The 19,475-nt window shown below is 42.3% G+C and overlaps 1 protein-coding gene across 1 annotated transcript in view; it reads right to left on the reverse strand.

The window, feature by feature from the left end:
* Window positions 1-17,695, reverse strand: part of QPCT (glutaminyl-peptide cyclotransferase) — a 30,694-nt gene extending 12,999 nt beyond the window's left edge. The window contains exons 1-3 of the mRNA XM_055400619.2: window positions 17,461-17,695; window positions 8,524-8,670; window positions 1,309-1,587 (exon numbers count right to left, since the gene is read on the reverse strand). Of these exons, the coding sequence (XP_055256594.2) occupies window positions 1,309-1,587; window positions 8,524-8,670; window positions 17,461-17,580 (546 nt within the window). The 5' untranslated portion in view covers window positions 17,581-17,695. The remainder of the gene's footprint in view (window positions 1-1,308; window positions 1,588-8,523; window positions 8,671-17,460) is intronic.
* Between the last annotated feature and the right edge of the window lie 1,780 nt (window positions 17,696-19,475).

The following is a 19,475-nucleotide window of genomic DNA, read 5'->3' on the forward strand; positions in this document are numbered from 1 at the left end:
TAAACCATATTTTACCTCATTTCATGTCCTTACACTAGAAATGCAAATATGAAAAATTAACCTTTTATATCAGCTTCTGAACTCTCGGTCAATTGCTAGCAAAGGATGCTAGTTAAAAGCAGGGCAGAGCATGGAACAAAGACAATATAGAAGGTTCGGAAAACAAAACAAATGGAAAAAAACAGTGAAAAGGATACTGAGTGGTTATAAACAATTCTTGCTTTCTTCAGTTCAGCATATCCAGGAAAAATAGAGCCAAATATCTCTATTACTTCCATTACGAGATAACTGTTTTACTTCTTTACCCCAACTTAAGCTGGCTCCTTCATAAAACTTTGAGGGGGGAAAAAGGTATTTGTTGTCTGTGAACAAAGTTTTCTGTTTTTGCTTTGCTGTGTTTACTCGGTTATGAGTGATATCTGAACAAAATGTCTTCATCTGGCTTAGCACTTTTTTCCAATATACACTTAAGAACACAGAGACTGAAATAACATTATCTGAGAGTCCCAGAAGTATTCTGAACTGAAAATGTAACAAAAGCTTTGCTATGCTACAGAAAATTGAGCCGAGATTTACAGATAATAACAATAATGCATTTCTGCTTCGTGCTTTTCATCTTGATACGTCTGAATTACCCATTCGCTACTTCAGAACCACTTTGCTGAAACTCCCTCCCCCAACTCAAGGCCACCACCTCTCAGAATAGAAGTCTGTGATGTTCATGGCTATACACACAAGAAGAAATAAACATATTTCCTACATATGCCTGAATCAACCTTACACTTCTTCATTTTTTTCAAAAAAAATGTTGTTTTTAATTTGATATGTATTCATAACTAAGAAATCAGGTGCCAATTAACAAATACTCTCATGTACTAAGTAAGGTTCATTGCCCATGGTGGACATTATAAATAATGTAATTTTCCAACTGGGCTTCCCTGTGGCTCAGTGGTAAAGAACCCACCTGTCAAGGGAGGAGACATAGGTTCAATCCCTGGGTTGGGAAGATCCCCTGGAGAAGGAAATGGCAATCCATGCCAGTATTCTTGCCTGAGAAATTCCATGGAAGAGGAGTCTGGCAGGCTACAGTCCATGGGGTCACCAAAAGAGTTGGACACAACCAAGCAACTAAACAACCACAGTCTTCCAATTAATATTTCAAATTCATTTCATTTTGCAATAAATTAGCACAAAATACACAAAGTCTGCATCTCTAGATGGTTTTCTTAGTGCCCCATGAATTCTAGAATTCACTCTGAGTTACTGCTAAATATATTATCCCAGGAATCTGCAGGAGGAAACAGATACCTTCAAGGAAAAGAGTTGCTTGTCTAAGGCCCGAGCAAGTTCCAGCATCATTGCACATGGCACAGCTGAATCGGTGGCTCCCACAAACACTCTGTGGTCCCAATGAGGAAAATACTTGGAGTCGTAGTGACAGGCGAGGACCAAGTGTCGTTTAGCAGTGGGGTTGAGGGTGCTGATGATATTCGAGAAAGACCGATACCCATAGGGTGTCTGACTCAAGAACGTGTCTACTTCCAAGACCCAGTCAGCTTGAAGTCTCTGAATTCTCTGCATGATGTGCTGATCAAAACAAAAACCAAAATTTCAGGTCTAGACAGTTTTTTTTAGAAATTGTATGTAATACCTCTCAAATTAAAAATGCAATACACACTTATTGTATTAATAGCAAGGATGTTGAAAGGAAAAATAATCTAGGCCTCTCCCATAATCTCCCCCCGCCAATCCAACCCAACCATTAATATTACCTATGTTAAGAGTCTGATGTATATCTACACCCTTCTTGTTTATACAAACATCCACTAGCACACAAACGTGTATATCTAGCAGAGGGATGTTTATTCTTACAGGAATAGAATCCTACTCTACATCTGCTCGGCCCCTTACTCTTCTCACTTAACAATGTATCATGGACCTTGCTAAAGGAAGTCAACCCTGATATTGTTTGGAATGACTGATGCTGAAGCTCCAATACTTTGGCCACCTGATGTGAAGAGCTGACTCACTGGAAAAAAACCCTGATGCTGGGAAAGATTGGAGGCAGGAGGAGACGGGGACGACAGAGGATGAGATGGCTAGTGGCATCACTGACTCAATGGACATGAGTTTGGGCAAACTCCGGGAGATAGTGAAGGACAGGGAAGCCTGGCGTGCTGCAGTCCATGGGGTTGGAAAGAGTCCGACATGACTGAACAACAGCAATGGGCCTCTGTGCACATAAGGAGATATAGCTCCAGCTGAGTATATATTAAAGCTCACTTTTAGTATTTCTAGCAGGATAACAAGACAGGTTTGAGACATTAGATATACTAGGTAGATCCGGTAAGTCATAACTTGCACTCTAAGCTCTTTGAGAATTGCAAATGGCAACTCTTTTTGTCCCAAGCACTTAACATGTGCCCCCAGTCAGCAAATATTTCATAATGTAACAAACACTAACAAAAGATACTAGAGCTCACCTGCTAAGGATAATGTACAGAAGGGGGATGGTTACAAGGGAATGGTTGAAGGCTATCTGAGGTTCTGCTTGTTCTAAGAGGACTTCTCAAGTGGCGCAAGTGGTAAAGTATCCACCTACCAATGTAGAAAACACAGGGGACACAGGGGTCGATCTCTGGGTCAGGAAGATCCCGTAGAGTAGGAAATGGAAATTCACTCTAGTAATCTTACCTGGAAAATTCCATGGACAGAGGAGCCAGGTGGGGTATAGTCTATGGGGTTACAAAAGAGTCAAACATGACTGAGACCCTCAGCACACCGCTCTAAGAATCAATAAGTAACTCTGAACCATAATGACATAACAAGCGGTTTTCCCTCTGTATTCAAAGCACGTCCAGATTCTCTGCAAATGCTGGTGAAGATAAGAAAGAATCTATTTTCCCATCTTTCCTGATCACCTTGGGCCTTGTGAGCAACATGGTGACTGACAGGGAAGGGCAGCAGATGTAAAAGAAACATCTCTTCAGGGACTGGCAATGTCTTAAAGAATTTAGAGTTTGTGATGTGAGAAGTTGCAGGTGAGTTCATGGCTGTTCAGTTTGCCCTTTCCTATCTTTATTTTCCCTTTGCTTAATTCTCACTACATTCCATTTATTTCATTTTGAAATATTATATAGATCTTTGAAGGTTGCCTTAAAAATTTGTTTTTAAGTCACACAACAATTATTTTTTATTTTTAAGTCATACAATAATTATTTTTAAGTCACACATCAACATATCCGGCAGTTTATTCCACAATGAACATCCAGTGGGGATGGACCTTGAGGTGATAAACAAATAACTTATAATGACTGGAAAAGAATGGGAGAATTTCCCCCTCCCAAGGAAATAAATGACTTTTTAGCCTAGCCAAGTCTTGTGTGACCTGCCCTAACTAGTGTGACATGACACGTAGGCAAGAGCCTTGAAACAACTGGGGCAGGAAGCTTCCAGAAAGAGGAAAACTAAGCCAGAGGGAAGACAGTGATTCTATAGTCAGTCCTGAAAAAGCCAAATAAACAAACCGTTTCCCAGACAGTTACTCCTTGTTCTCTGTCAGGAGGTGGACTTTGGCCTAAACAGCAATGTATACAACGTACCTTTCCTTTTCTATGACACATTTACAGGCTGTTTTTTCATATAAAAATAATTTTTGAAACATTATAACCTTTTTGAAATTATTACTCATCTCTCATTTATTTTGTCATTCTCCACAATGCTTCTTGTTGGGCTTTGTTCACAGTAGGCTATCAGTAAACATGGACTGATCATAACTCATACTTACTCTCAATGAGACTATATAAAATCATATGGTATAGAACATTAATCATTCGACTAGAGAGAAATCACTGCCTCTAAGAAAAGTTTTCCAGAGGATGTGAAAAGAAGTTATCCCCAGACTATGGGGAAAAGAAATTTTTCCATAAAAAAGGGGTCAGTCTTTAAAAATAAATAAATAAAAAGCACATCTCCAGAACATCTGGTATCCAGATGATGAACTGCTCCATAAAATGTGTTCAACACCAACAGCAGCCTGCACGCTTACAAAATGAACTGGGATTTTAAAAATATATATCTCTTAGCTTTGTCTCACACACAAACTCATTCCTCAACCCTGAACAGGTTTTGGCCATAATATCTGATACCTGTATTGATGCTAAAATCCACAAAAGCATCAGCAAATGCCCCCCAAAAGAGTTCTCCCTGCACTAACCTTTTTCACTCAGTATAAATATTTTTATTTGTCTTAGCAACTAATTTCTTTATAAACAATCAAATTGGCCGCATAATCTAATTAGGTCACCAATAGCCCTTATTGTTGAGCTTGTGGCTTGAGGACTTAGTCTGCAAGTTCCCACTGTAATTCTCTAGGGTAGGCTCCACAAACTACTGCTCTTCTCTCTAAACTGCCCCTGAATAGAGAGTGCTTGGCTTTGAGAGGGCATCGAAAGCAGCTGTGCGTCCCAAACGCCAGGTTGCAGGAGGCTCAGCCTACCAGGCATGCTAAATGTAATTTAGAACATAGACGGATTTCTCTACATCTGTCTTTTTAAATGGAGAGAGAAGAAAAGAGACAGGAAGATGGATAAAGACACAGAGAGGTGAAGACAGAGAGTGAGTGAGATGAGTGAAGAGAGGAAAAAAGCATATGAAGGTGGGGGGAGACAAGGAGAGAGACAGAGAGGCCAAGACTGGGGGTGGGGAGAGCAAGGAAGAGAGAAATTAAGTGAACATGACATTCTGCTTCCTGCTTCCTGGAGAGGAAGGCCCGTGGGGGATTTTAGGTAACTGGTGAATGATCCTGGGTCAAGTTAATTAAATTAATTAATTAATTCCAGGGTCTGAGAAACACCGTCATTAGCAGACCAGATCTGTTTGGAAGAAGTAGATCCTGTGCTATTTGCAATAAGTCTGCAAACACTGCCTGGATGCTCCCACTGGGGACTCCCGGCACCTCCTCCCTATTGGGTGGACCGTGTATTAGTCCCTCAGGCTTTCAACCCAGGGCCCTCCATTCAGGGATACACATACTTTTCACTAAAGAAGCCCAGCTTCAGCTATTCAGATACACTGGACATCTACAGGGGATTTTAACCACCAAATTTCTAGCTTGCCTCTAGACAAAAATTTTGGCTTGCTCCTTAGTGAGACTTTATCATCCTGACTTTTTAATTTATTTTTTATTCCTCTCTCAGCTAGAAATCACTGGAATCCCCCAAAATTTAATACCTTCAAAGTATCGTTTACAAATAAAGTATCTTCTCAAATAAATATATTCTAAAAATCCAAGAGGCAGCATTAGACCCACTGATCAGAGATGATAAAAATGAAGACTATGGGATATTGCTCCCATATTATCCTCTGAAAGGGAATTCATAGCAATACACATCTTTACTGATAACTGATAAAAGTTAATTCACTAATCAATTTTATATCAAGTCTACATTTTTTTTTAGATTTTTAAAGTGTTCTTTAGTTATAACCCTGAAACTCTATAAATTATAAAACATCTGACTGGGTCCTCAAGAGTGACTCAGGAGAAAAAATGATTTTCCACCATTCTTGTCTAAATTTAGTTCAGAGCAAAAGGTACTAATAGTCAAATTAAAGTCATTAGTGTAGTTCCCTCCTAATATCTCAGTATTATCTGTTTCATTTTCAAAAGAGGGAATTCTTTATCTTCCACATTTTGGGGGGACAGCTTTCCTAAAATTCATGGTAATTTTCTTCTCCCCAAATTATAAAACTGAATCTCTTAAGTGAGATTTCTAACACAACCATTCTGTCAGCACTGCTGCTATGTCAGCCAGCCATATGTAGGCAATCCAGCAACAGTTCCTGGCACATTCCAAAATACCGTCAATAAATTTCTCACTTGCCTCCACCCGCACCTGACATGGAAGATGTTATTATGAATTCTGTAAAACTTTTAAATGAATATGTATTTTTAAAATTACAACAGAATCTATGTATATTATTTCTGCAATCTATACTCCTGGAGCTAAAGAAAGATCAAAATAGCAATATTTTGTTGTCTTTATTGCTTTTTAGAGGCCACAGCCAGAAACCTCAGGTCTAAAGTGTGCATATACATTTTGGGGGATATATATTTGGCCTTCTGAGCAAATGCTGTGGGCAAGTGAAAAAGTGGAGATGGGTGAGCACTACAGACATAGATTTTTTCAAATGAAGAACTGAAGATTTTGCAAAGACCCAGTCAGTGCCCTGAACTTTTCTGGAAAATGCTTGAGAGATGAGGCCCAGGGGAGATCATTGAAATGAGTGGTATGTGCCTTGCTCTCCAACTGGGGCCTGAGAAGACACAGAGCTGGACACATGTGTGAGCACAAACCACAGAGCTACGCTCATCCAGCCACTGCTCTCCAGGGGTTGGATGGAGAAGTCAAGTAGATCCCAGTGCAGGTTCCAGCCTCATCTCTACAACGTGTATAACCATGAGCAAGTTAAAAATTGCATACTTCAGCCTCAGGTCTTTTTAAATCTGTAGCACTGGGAGAACAATCGTCCCCAACAAGGTGGCACTGCTGTGTGAACTGAATGAGACTATCCAGGCAAAGTGTTCCACCAAGTGCCTGACAGAGCTGGAAAAAGCCCTGGATAAAAGTCTGCCATCGTCAGCATTATTCCTCTCTCTGCCTAGAGCTTAGAAAGAACTAATGTCTTTGGGTCTCCTCCACCTAAGTCCTTAAGGAAAGCAAGAGCTGTTTGGATGGAAGATAAGAGGCTAGTGGAGCAACAGACAATGCATCTTGACTCACCTTGAGAGGCAGAAGTCATACACTGGATAGAGAGGAAGAGCCCACCAGCTATGCTGGTGGAGTGCCAAGGGGTCACTGCAGTGGAGTGCCAAGGGGTTTGCTGGAAGAGTTAGGCAAGTGGGCTACTCTCAGAGAGGCCAGCCTCTCCCCATTCCTTCCCAAGCTGCCCCCAAAAATGGGGCTACCTTGAAAAAATAGGCATTCAGACCTGGGGTTTCAGATTGCTGAAGAGGATAGACACTTAGGAGTCAGAGAGACATTCAGGTTTAGTCCCTCTTATGGCCTAACCTACCCTCCATAGCAGTGTCTTCCAAACTACAGTGTAAAAATCAGTGGGTCTTGAAATCAGATTAGTGGTTCATGACTAGAGTAAAAAGAAAACTAGTAAAATAAAATTAAAATCAGAGGAACTAAAGAGCCTCTTGATGAAGGTGAAAGAGGACAGTGAAAAAGCTGGCTTAAAACTCAACATTAAAAAAACTAAGATCATAGCATCTGGTCCCATCACTTCATGGCACATAGATGGGGAAACAATGGACACAGTGACAGACTTTTATTTTCTGGGGCTCCAAAATCACTACAGATTATGACTGCAGCCATGAAATTAAAAGATGCTTCCTCACTGGAAGAAAAGCTATGACCAACCTAGACAGCATATTAAAAAGCAGAGACATTACCAACAAAGGTCTGTGTAGTCAAAGCTATGGTTTTTCCAGTAGTCATGTATGGATGTGAGAGTTGGAGAATAAAGAAGGCTGAGCGCCAAAGAATTGACACTTTTGAACTGTGGTGTTGGAGAAGACTCTTGAGAGTCCTTGGACTGCAAGGAGATCAAACCAGTTAATCCTAAAGGAAATTAATCCTGAATACTCATTAGAAGGACTGATGCTAAAGATGAAACTCCAATACTTTGGCCACCTGATGCAAAGAGCTGACTCATTAGAAAAGACCCTGATTCTGGGAAAGATTGAAAGCAGGAGGAGAAGCAGACGACAGAGGACGAAGTGGTTGGATGGCATCACCAACTCAATGGACATGAGTTTGAGCAAGCTCCGGGAGATAGTAAAGAACAGGGAAGCCTGGTGTACTACAGTCCATGGGGTCACAAAGAGTGGGATATGACTCAGCTACTGAACAACATCAACAGATTGTACGTAATAGAAGTATTTTTTAAGAAACTTTTTTATTAGTTAACTCTATATTTTTGTGTATAAAACATAATATATATATATATATTTGCCATGTGTCAGAGTCAGAAGCTTGAGAAGCACTGTACTGGAGAAAGTAGTTTATCACTGGTCTTAACTCTCCCTCCAGGTAAAATACAATTTCAAAAGGGGGATAAAGGCCTGTTAAGACCGTAACTCACTCTTGACCCAGAACTGTTAAGAAAGAAATGTCCAAGTCTGTTGAGATTGGGTGTTTAAGGTTCAAGAAAACTTGGTTGGGTGCCTGGGAGTGTGTTACAGAAAACATCAAGAGTTGGGTACTTAGTACCCTGTCTGATTTTGGCCCTCCCAGACAGAGAACTCATACATAAATTGATTTAGGTTAACATGCATCTCTTAATTCAGAATAGATATTTACTCTTGGTTGTCTGCTTTTCTAGAATGCTTATTTTAGTTAATAAGACGAGATGACAGATCTGAATATTAGACAATTCAGAATTTTAAGCATAGCATCATCTCTCATGGGAACGGAACGTGTTGGATAACCTTCAGATTAGTGTGCTGTTTCTTACCTGGCGAGCAGCAAAGCTTCCAGACGATCCAGGATATCGCTCTATCAGCAAAGGTCGTAAGTCATTTTGCCACATTTCAGAAATACTGGTGCCTTCTGCAACTTGCCGAAGAGATGATACATTCAAAAGGGCTGGTTGGTGATAATTCTGAGAAATAAATAAACATTAATATTTACATCTTCATAACATATTTAAGGTTTATCCTGAAACATTTTCAATTGTAAAATATTTGCTTTGAACTTCAAAATAAAAGGGTAGCTCTTACATTATAACACACTAAATTAAACTACTCAACTTTAAAATTGGCCCCTTAGATCTACAAGTTTAACTGTTTTGGCAGCTTGTTTTTAAAACAGAATTAAGATAATGCTTTGAACCTGAGAATTAATACTTAACACTTGTAGCTGTGTAACTTTTAATAATTTTGCTACAATTGCTTTGTAAAACTAAGGTTTACAAATAACAATTGTTGATATCCTAGTCTTAAGAAAACTCAGTATTGCAAAAACTACAGCCAACAAAACAATATACTCTGTTAGCATAATTGTTCTATAAAAACCAGTGTGATGTTATGGAATAAGCATACTCTTGGGGTGAGAGGAGCTGGATTCAAAGTTTCTGCTGCTATTTACAGGTTGTATGACCTTGGGCAGGTCACTTAAATTTTCATTTCCCTAAAATACTAATAAAGGAATTTGAGCTATATGTGCATTGTCTAATATGGTAGCCAGGAGTCACGTGTGCTATTAAGCTCTTGAAATGTAGAGAGTCAGGTGGCAATGTGTTTTATGTGTAATACACATATTGAATTTTGAAGATTTAGTATGAAAAAACATGCAAAATAGCTCACTAAGAATTTTTATAGTGACTACATGTTGAAATGAAAAACTTGATATATTGAGTTAAATAGTGTTAAAATTAATTTAACCTATTGTCTTTTATTTTTTTAATAGAGCTACTAGAAAATTTTAAATTATGTATATGCTTTGCATTATATATTTCTATTGAATAGCTCTAACCTGGATTATTGCTGCAATTCTTTTCAGTCAGAGATTGGTGATTCTACTATCCACTAAATAGCACATATTTTTGTCTTCAGTTAAAATTATTTTCAGTTCAGTTCAGTCGCTCAGTCATGTCCAACTCTTTGTGACCCGGTGAATCACAGCACGCCAGGCCTCCCTGTCCATCACCAACTCCCGGAGTTCACTCAAACTCATGTCCACAGAGTCGGTGATGCATTCCAGCCATCTCATTCTCGGTCGTCCCCTTCTCCTCCCGCCCCCAACCTTTCCTAGCATCAGAGTCTTTTCCAGTGAGTCAAGTCGTCACATGAGGTGGCCAAAGTATTGGAGTTTCAGCTTTAGCATCAGTCCTTCCAATGAACACCCAGGACTGATCTCCTTTAGAATGGACTGGTTGGATCTCCTTGCAGTCCAAGGGACTCTCAGGAGTCTTCTCCAGCACCACAGTTCAAAAGCGTCAATTCTTTGGCGATCAGCTTTCTTCACAGTCCAACTCTCACATCCATACATGACCACGGGAAAAACCATAGCCTTGACTAGGCGGACCTTGGTTGGCAAAGTAATGGCTCTGCTTTTTAATATGCTTTTAATATTCCATTAATGCTCACACTCTTTGATACACTTATATATTAATTAAGTGAACCTTAATTTAAGCAGCTGAACAAGCATAACATTCAAATTTGTATTATGGATACTACTTTACACATGCTGAATTTTCCTATAATTCTAGTAATGATGAATCATTCATTCATTACATGTTCATCAGGCATTCAATGACAGAATGTGTTACTCCTCCCCATAGGGAAGGGAGTCATTGATCTGATTTCTTCTCTGAGGGGAATGATGAAGGTAACATAAATTTTTTGGAAATAAAAACAGAGCTCAGGGGAGCCCTCTCAATTTTACGACTTTTTCAAAAATCAGTATAAATTGATTACGTCCAGGTTATCACATTGGTGTTTTCACTCCATGAGAAACTGTGGAATTAGAGCATACTTAATGTCATGCTCAAAATTCTCCAAGCCAGGCTTCAGCAATACGTGAACCGTGAACTTCCAGATGTTAAAGCTGATTTTAGAAAAGGCAGAGGAACCAGAGATCAAATTGCCAACATCCACTGGATAATGGAAAAAGCAAGAGAGTTCCAGAAAAACATCTATTTCTGCTTCATTGACTATGCCAAAGCCTTTGACTGTGTGGATCACAACAAACTTTGGAAAATTCTGAAAGAGATGGGAATACCAGACCACCTGACCTGCCTCTTGAGAAACCTACATGCAGGTCAGGAAGCAACAGTTAGAACTGGACATGGAACAACAGACTGGTTCCAAATAGGAAAAGGGGTACCTCAAGGCTGTATATTGTCACCCTGCTTATTTAACTTATATGCAGAGTACATCATAAGGAACGCTGGGCTGGAAGAAACACAAGCTGGATCAAGATTGCTGGGAGAAATATCAATAACCTCAGATATGCAGATGACACCACCCTTATGGCAGAAAGTGAAGAGGAACTAAAAAGCCTCTTGATGAAAGTGAAAGAGAAGAGTGAAAAAGTTGGCTTGAAGCTCAACATTCAGAAAACTAAGATCATGGCATCTGGTCCCATCACTTCATGGGAAATAGATGGGGAAACAGTGGAAACAGTGTCAGACTTTATTTTTTTGGGCTCCAAAATCACTGTGGATGCTGATTACAGCCATGAAATTAAAAGACGCTTACTCCTTGGAAGGAAAGTTATGACCAACCTAGATAGCATATTCAAAAGCAGAGACATTACTTTGCCAACCAAGGTCCACTAGTCAAGGCTTTGGTTTTTCCAGTGGTCATGTATGGATGTGAGAGTTGGACTGTGAAGAAAGCTGATCGCCAAAGAATTGACGCTTTTGAACTGTGGTGCTGGAGAAGACTCCTGAGAGTCCCTTGGACTGCAAGGAGATCCAACCAGTCCATTCTAGAGGAGATCGATCCTGGGTGTTCATTGGAAGGACTGATGCTAAAGCTGAAACTCCAATACTTTGGCCACCTCATGTGACGACTTGACTCACTGGAAAAGACTCTGATGCTAGGAAAGGTTGGGGGCGGGAGGAGAAGGGGACGACCGAGAATGAGATGGCTGGAATGCATCACCGACTCTGTGGACATGAGTTTGAGTGAATTCCGGGAGTTGGTGATGGACAGGGAGGCCTGGCGTGCTGTGATTCATGGGGTCGCGGAGAGTCAGACACGACTGAGCGACCGAACTGAACTGAACTGAACTGAATGTCTGATGCTTGTTATACTTCACTATGTCTCAGTGCCACTCTCAGCTATTATCACACAAAGATAGGGGGCTGTGGGTCCAGGCAGCCCCCTTCCACTTGGCCTCTCAACTCAGCTCCTCACCACTTACTGTCTATAACTCTGGCTAGGTTACTTAACCTCATTATGACTTAACATCCTCATTTGTAAAAGGGAGGTAATAACACCTACTTCCCAGGGTAATTATAACTAAGTGAACTAACTCATGTAAACTACCTCAGTAAACATTTGGTAAGTATTATTAGTTCTATTACCGTCTATCAGACACTGAAGAGGTATAGAATTGTGAGCTGGAAAGGTCACTTAGAGATGATTATAATCCAATCTCTTTGCTGTCAGTGGAAACTGAGTCAGACAGACTAGCCGATTTTCCCAAGGTTGTAGAAGAGTTACAGGTAAGTTCGAGAAAGGATCATGGTTGTGTCAATTCCCAATCCCATGCTCGTTCCAGTCTACCTCCCTGCATTATCTGTGTCCTTCAGTGTACAACACTGTCTATTGATGCTGCCTCTGAACATCTTAAGGTTTGTGTTTATTTACTGATCATACATTTAAAAATATATTTCCTTGCTAAATTTGTTGCTGCAGCCTTTAAAGTCCCTGGCACCTCAGATCTAAGTCTTCCTGTTAACTCTCAAACAGCACTTTGAGAAGAAAGAGGGAGCTAAAAGATAAAACCATAAAAATGTGAGAAGCGAAAAGAAGATAATGGAGGCAAGAAGTTGGAAAACTCACACAGTTAATTCTTACTTAACACAGACAAAAAGAGCCTCTGATCTCTCCTGCTGCCCCTGTGCAGGACCACTCAGAACAACTCACCATGCTTCAGTCTCCCTGGCATCCTTCAGGACCCAAGGCAGCGAGGCTTGGGCTTCTTGGTGCCTTTGCATTGTGGTGCCTTCTACCCTTGAAGGCTTTCTGCTTCCTCTTCACCTCGCTAACTCCTGCTCATTTCAGGTTGGAATGTAGAGATCTTCTGTGTCTATTTGTTTAATGTCTAATTTAAAGAAAGATGTCAACTCCAGGAGGACAGGGAGTATCTCTTTTACTTTCCATGCTCTCCCCAGAACCACACAGCACCTGGCTCACATGGCACACTCAATAATTATTGGATGAACTCATCAAATACGGAATCAACACGTGAAATGGCTTTCTAAAACTAACTTCACGAGGACGGTATGTACATAACAATAAAGCAAAATGGGAAGTGTGCCATCATATATACCAAGTCAGCTAAATGAACAGAGATTATAGGGCCAGGAAAGACAAGTGGCTGCCTGCTGCAAAGGACCAGGAAGTGCTATAGTTCAATGTTGGTAGACTGTTCTTTTTGAATTTCTGAGAGTCAATGCTTGTGATGTTTAGAGTTGAGAGTTGGCCTGGGAAAGTCACTGTGACATTCGAGAACTGTTGTGTCAAAGGCTGTCTGGCCAAGGACTCCTTTTCATTTACTGTTTATTACTCCATCTATTCCAGACCCTATCTGGTCACTGTGGTCCTTTACTCCACGTCCACAGTGAAAGGAAATCAAGTTGATATTTAAATGGGTGATTTATATAAAGATTGCTGCCATGGCCCGCCTGCTTGCCCAACAGGGTGGAGTGTTGCTCCAGAACCCTTTGTTTTGGGCATGTAAGATCCTCTGTTCAATAAATCACTGATTGTCTCTGTCACCATCTCCAGGCTCTTTCTTTGGCCTCGAAATTGGGCAACTACAAGGTTCGCAGGCCTGCAAGGTGCAGCCCAACAATTCATGAGCCAAACAGGAGCCCAAGGAAACTCCCATGAGCCCCAAGATGTTGGGAAATAAGGACTATGAGGAAGAAGAAAAATAGGTAAGTAAATAAGTAAACAGGTGATTTATGGAGGCTTGAAAAGAGTTCTTAAGAGATTTAAGGAAAAACCAGGAACTAAATAACCCTCTAGCATCACTACCCGTGACAGATCCTGTAAATGAAACATGGTTGACAAACAACACCAAAAAATGCTTAATGGATAAGTAAAGGTTAAGCTCATTAGGTAAGCCTATCGGTGCTCCTGAAGACAGAAACTTACCTGTGTTGATCCTCAGTCTCCTGGGCTCACCCATTAAAGGAACATACTTCGGTAAAGAGCCCTCCCCCTCCCTGCCTCTCTGGGAGTAAAGATGCCCCTGTGAAATCACAGAGATTAAAAGCTACAGAAGGGGAAACAGTCACCATCAGTTAATTGCCTAAGCCTTTCTATTTATTAAAGCCCTGAATGGAGAACCATTTGATTTTTCCAACCTAAACAGCATTTGTTTAATTTTTATGGAGGCTGACTCTCAGAACTCAATAAATATAAAAATCTATGTGCAGCTGAGAGGGAGCAGTAAGAGAGGAAACCTGGAAAGAAAGTGCCAATCGGGCACGAGGCCAGTAAATGAATGAGGTAAAGCGGTGTTGAGCTCAATGTTAAATGTCAACCCCAAACCACTCGAGGTTTATTTCAGTTAAAAGGCACATCGACAATTTTCCATTGGTACGGGCACTCTCGGAGGAATGAGTCTCTATTACAGCCCCTGCCTTCCTTGTCTTTCCATCCAGGCAGAAAGGACAATAAGTCTCCTTTGGGTGACAAGACTCTTTCAGCTGCAAAAGTGTGAACCAGGTCTCCTTCAGCACCTCCTCCGGACTAATCACATGGTGCCCAGCCAAGGAGCGTTTCAGTTACATAATTTGCAGAACTGGCCCCGCTTGCAGATGGATTTAAGGTCCCACACCATTAGATGAAAGGGAGAACATTACAGAGCACAGCCAAATCAATTCTAGTTTCCATCCAATATGAGCATCTCCCAGACAGCGCTCATATTAACACCTGTGTCTACACCAAATTCAACCCATTGACAGAACTCCTTCTGGGTCAGATGCCACTGATGTGACACATGAAGTTGTGGAACAGTTGAGAAGTGAATATGATAAAGTCCTGTCTTCTTTAATGCTAGCAGGTTTTAAAAACAACAATTTAGGGCCAAATCCCAGATCCTCACTTGCTAGCTATGACTAGGAAAAGCTCCCGTATCTGCATAATGGATGTCATAGTACTTACCGGCCAGATGCGAGAAGCTCAAAAACAGCACATTTTCTTTCTCCTTCTACCATCAACATGCAGACTACCACTGGACCCCTGCCCCTGCCAGCGGAGTCTCCATTGCTGCTTTATGATTTGCAAGAATCATGATGGGCAGAGGGATAGATGGCCAAGAATTTTAGAACCACAGAGGAGGGGAACCTAATGGGATTTTAGAATATATATGGATCCAGAAGCAGAAAAACGTGAAATGCTGGTGAGCGCAGTAATTCTCCTCCAGAACAATCCTAGAGAAGGACTCCTAGGTGAAGCCACCTCTCTTGTACAAGGTTCCTCCATCCTTGATATGACTTAAAATTTTCTTTTTTATTTTTGTTAATAACAAAGGGAAAATCTACCAAGTAAAATATATTGGGTGCCAGCTTTATGATAAAGAAAGTTTGGAAACCACCTAAACATCCAATAATAAAGGCATGGTTGAACTAAGGAAAGACAAGGACTCTTCAATTCACCGCTGTAATGGTGGTCAAGGTTCCTCATCTGTAAATTGGGGATGAACATATCCTTCTCACTATGAGGGCACTGCGAGATTCAAGTCAGATGCTTATATACAGAATCCTGATACCCAGATGCCAATGCCCCTAAATATATACCAGTGAGCCCACCTGTGAATCAAATAACTTATAATATGACTTCTATGGAAAAACTGTTCACAGGTTTCAAACAAATCGCAGTCTTCTAAACACAACCATAAACTAGGGTTGAACTGTTTTTACATATTAGATTCCACCGGAAAAGACACGCCTTTATTTCAAAGCAAAGAAAATGGATTTCAAAATCAATACTTCCTTTACCACACCTCACTTTTTGGCAGACTAGTGTGTCAAGGGCACACCCCACATGATTAAAATAGCTAAACATCATACAGAGCAGGAAGGCATGAATTTTAGTGTGGATTAATTCATTTCCCAGGCTGCAAATTGTACTTGACACCTGGTAGACCTTATTAAAGCCTTAGAGAGTAAGGGGGTGGGGGACCAGAAATCAGGCATTGTCGTGGCTGACTTTGTTATTTGCATCATTTGCTTGCACCTCTTGAAAGGAAACAAATAGAACATCGATTAGAAGCTTCTTAAACATAAAAGAGATTCGGGCTTTAAAAGACATTTCTCAAAAGCTAGAGTATCATTAGTTTAAAACACTGAAAGAATCCAGCACCTTCTCGCACCCACAAATACCTCCTGCCTGTAAATGATCCCTCAGAACAGCTCCTTCTGTCCCCACCTCACTTATTCCCATCCATTTCCACGGATCGTAAAGATACATTTGGTGTGGCTCCACATTCTGGTAGTTAATGCCCCTTCCCAATTTCTGGCGGGAAGGAGAAGATGGAAGTCTGTAACCCTATGTTCATTAATGGACATTAGTCCTATTGAATTCTCATGGGAAGCTTTTCTTATAATGAAGTTGTGAGTCGATTACCCTCATCCTCCCCATGTTCCCTGTGGCTAGTGATGTCCTTACGTAAGTGGAGCTCCCCTGTGGTCCTTGAATGGTGAAGCTATAAGCATCATCCAGAGAGCTGAAGTGGGCTATTGATATCCATAGCCTGTGGCAGGCCAGGACCCACAGGTAAGCCCCGAGAGGGCCTGTGGAGAGGGCCTGTGCATTCGCCCTGAGCCCTGTAAGTCAATACTGGCAGACCACAAGCATTTAAGAGATCTGTTCAACAACGCTGTCAAAGGTCATATCCCTTTACTTTGCGGCTTTTCTTAGTACCTTTGAAAGTATACCATTTTACTCCAATATCAATAACCTTTGCTTAAGTCCCTAGCAGTTTTAGGAATCCAAAACTGTTACACAAGAAATGGAAATAACTGTGAACCTATTTACTTCACACAGAGGGAACTTGAAAATCCCTTTTATCCTAAGTTCCTTACATGAAATCTCCACCTACAATTTTATACATTTCTTTAACAATTGTATTTTAGTATCTCTTAACGAAAAAAAAAATGCATTTTAAAGTAAAGTGGGTCTCCAAGTAATCTCCTCCTTTCGGCGCTGATCCGCTTAAAAATCTAAAACAGACCGACAGTAACGCACGTCCGTGCCTGGAAACTTCAACACCGGGAGGGCGTCCCGGGATACAGCGGCGCGGCGAGGGAGCGGTGGCACACCCCCAGGCACGCCCAGCACCTAGGCGGCCTGGAGCGCCGAGACGCAGCCCCCGCACGTCCCGAGCGGGAGGATGCGCGGCGCTGCGCCCTCACCTCCCCGTTCCGCCACCGCAGGCAAGTCACACTTCGTGTGCCTATCAGTACCAGCATCAGACCGCAGCCGAGCGGAGCCCGGTGACATCACCCAGCTCCCGAGGCATCTCAGCCTCCCGGCGGCCAGCGAGGCACCCTGGCGAGCACGCAGAGCCCCGACTCCTCTGGGCGCAGGGTTAGGGGACCTCGGCTCTGCCCCGCTTCCCATCCTGCCCAGGTGGGGGTCGCGGGACTGAGTCCCCACACGCGCCAGAGCCGCCCAGTTACAATCGCGCAGCAGCAGCCCCTCACCTTCTCCTGGGTCCAGTCCACCGCGCCCCGACGGACCCCCCGGACTGCCAGGGGTAGGGCGGCCACCAGCAGCAGCAGGTGAAGGGTGTCCACGACGCGCGGGTCCCTACCGCCTGCCATCTCTCCGGGGCTGTCTGGGTGCGGGTTCCCGGAGTCGCCGGCGGTCACGAGCCCGGGAACGCGCGTCCTTCGCCTTCCCCCTTCTCCACCCTTGGGTCGACTGCGCCCGCCTCCCCATCGTCTCCGGGTCGCCTCCCCGCCGCTCTGCGCAGGCCGAAGCCGCAGCTCTCCACCCACCACCCCCACCTTAGCAACCCGGGAACTGGGCTGTCCTAGGAGGCACGAGCTTCCGAATCCACGGGGACACGCTGCCACTTCCTTGTCCAGGAGAGAAGAAGGGAAGGAGAGAAGAGACATGCAAGAAGCATCTTTACGATCTCCACTGCTGTGACGGGAATGGAAAGGGGAGGGAGACCCTGTGAGGTTAAGGATTGTTTTCCCGCGGCTCATTTAGAAGGGATGGACAGGGATCGCTATTTACCGAGTACTTCTGTACTAGCCACCGTTCTAGGTGCCTTTCCGATGTTTCCTTATTGAATCTTCATAACCAAGTTATGTAGGTATTAATCCCATTTAACAGATGAGGAGACAAAGCCTGAATGGAACCTTCAGAGTATTTCATTTATAACAGCCCATATATCTTTTCTCTTTTTTTCTCACAAATAGTTACTGTGCCTTATAGGAGACAGACAATCATACTCCCAAGCTGAGAAGTATGGTTGAAGTAATTGTCTGAAATAAACCAGATCTAAAATGTTCACAGGGGCCAACTCCTCCAATCCATACCCCCAAAGGAAAAGCTAAATACAGTCTTCTTTACTTTGTAACATCAAAGATCACTGTTATCCAGGTAATCCTAGAAACAAAACATTATCTCAGTTTTAGGCAGTTGAGAGGTTTCTAGTCTAAGTTGTCGGGACAGTTACTTCACCACCTTCTTTTTCTTCCAAACTGAGGATCAGGGTGTGGGCTGCCATGAGTCATCTCCTAGTAACATATAGATCCCAGAAAAAGAATCAAAATAAGGACACTTAAACAGACCTATTTCCCAGAGGGCAAAGGTCTGAAGGTAATGGACAGCCAGAAGGCTCACCCACTCTGTTTTAGGCTTGGCTATAAGAGTGAGTTTGAAAAGGGAGAGAACTGACCTGGGAGTACTCTGTCTGCCCTCCTCTGGAGCCAGGAAAGAAGACAGGAAGGAAATACCCACTTTCCTGATCAAAATGACTAATCCTGCATGTCTGAGAGTTTTGAGTAACCATGCAAATCTTCAGGCTCAAACAAAATTAAACACTTCTGATCATCAGACAACCTCAGAACTTTCTAGTGGTATATACTCACATCTCCTCTTTTGCTGCTTAGGCCAACCTTGAAATTGTGGGTTTCCTGAGTGTCTGGGTAAGAAACAGCATAATTGTTTTTCTTACCTTACTACCTTTTTGTCTTTCCACAATAAGTTTCTTCAAGAAAGGGGAGGTGGAAATATGAAAACAAATGTTGAAGATAATATGCTGAGTATAAGCAATTCAAAATAAATGCTTGTGTTAAAAGGTTAACACATAATTTTGATGATTAGTTTCCATTGCCTAGGGTTCTCAAGTCTTCTCCAATTTTGGTTATATTTAAGTCAGTAAGATGCTGTTCCAGTTTGGGATCTACAGGAAGTAGACTGAAACAGAGCTAGGCATTCAGGATGTATTAGGGAGTGCCCATGGGACAAACCCCTGTGGGAGAGAGAGGGCGGAACTCCACTGGGTGGAGGCAAGAGTCAGCAGGGGAGCAGCCCCGTCCTCCACAGCTTCACCCATAGTGAAGCGTTGTCCCACCGTGACCCAGAATGGCTGAAGCTTTATAACCTCACCTCCGTGGAGTGACTTCCTACAGGAAGCAGTTCTCTGCAGCCAAAGGAGCTGACAGCTAGAGGCTGTCTGCCAGGAACACGCCAGCAACTGGAG

The sequence above is a fragment of the Moschus berezovskii genome, chromosome 11 (genome assembly GCF_049115385.1).
Source record: "Moschus berezovskii isolate FMDL1 chromosome 11, NW_MosBer_1.0, whole genome shotgun sequence".
Taxonomy (NCBI): domain Eukaryota; kingdom Metazoa; phylum Chordata; class Mammalia; order Artiodactyla; family Moschidae; genus Moschus; species Moschus berezovskii.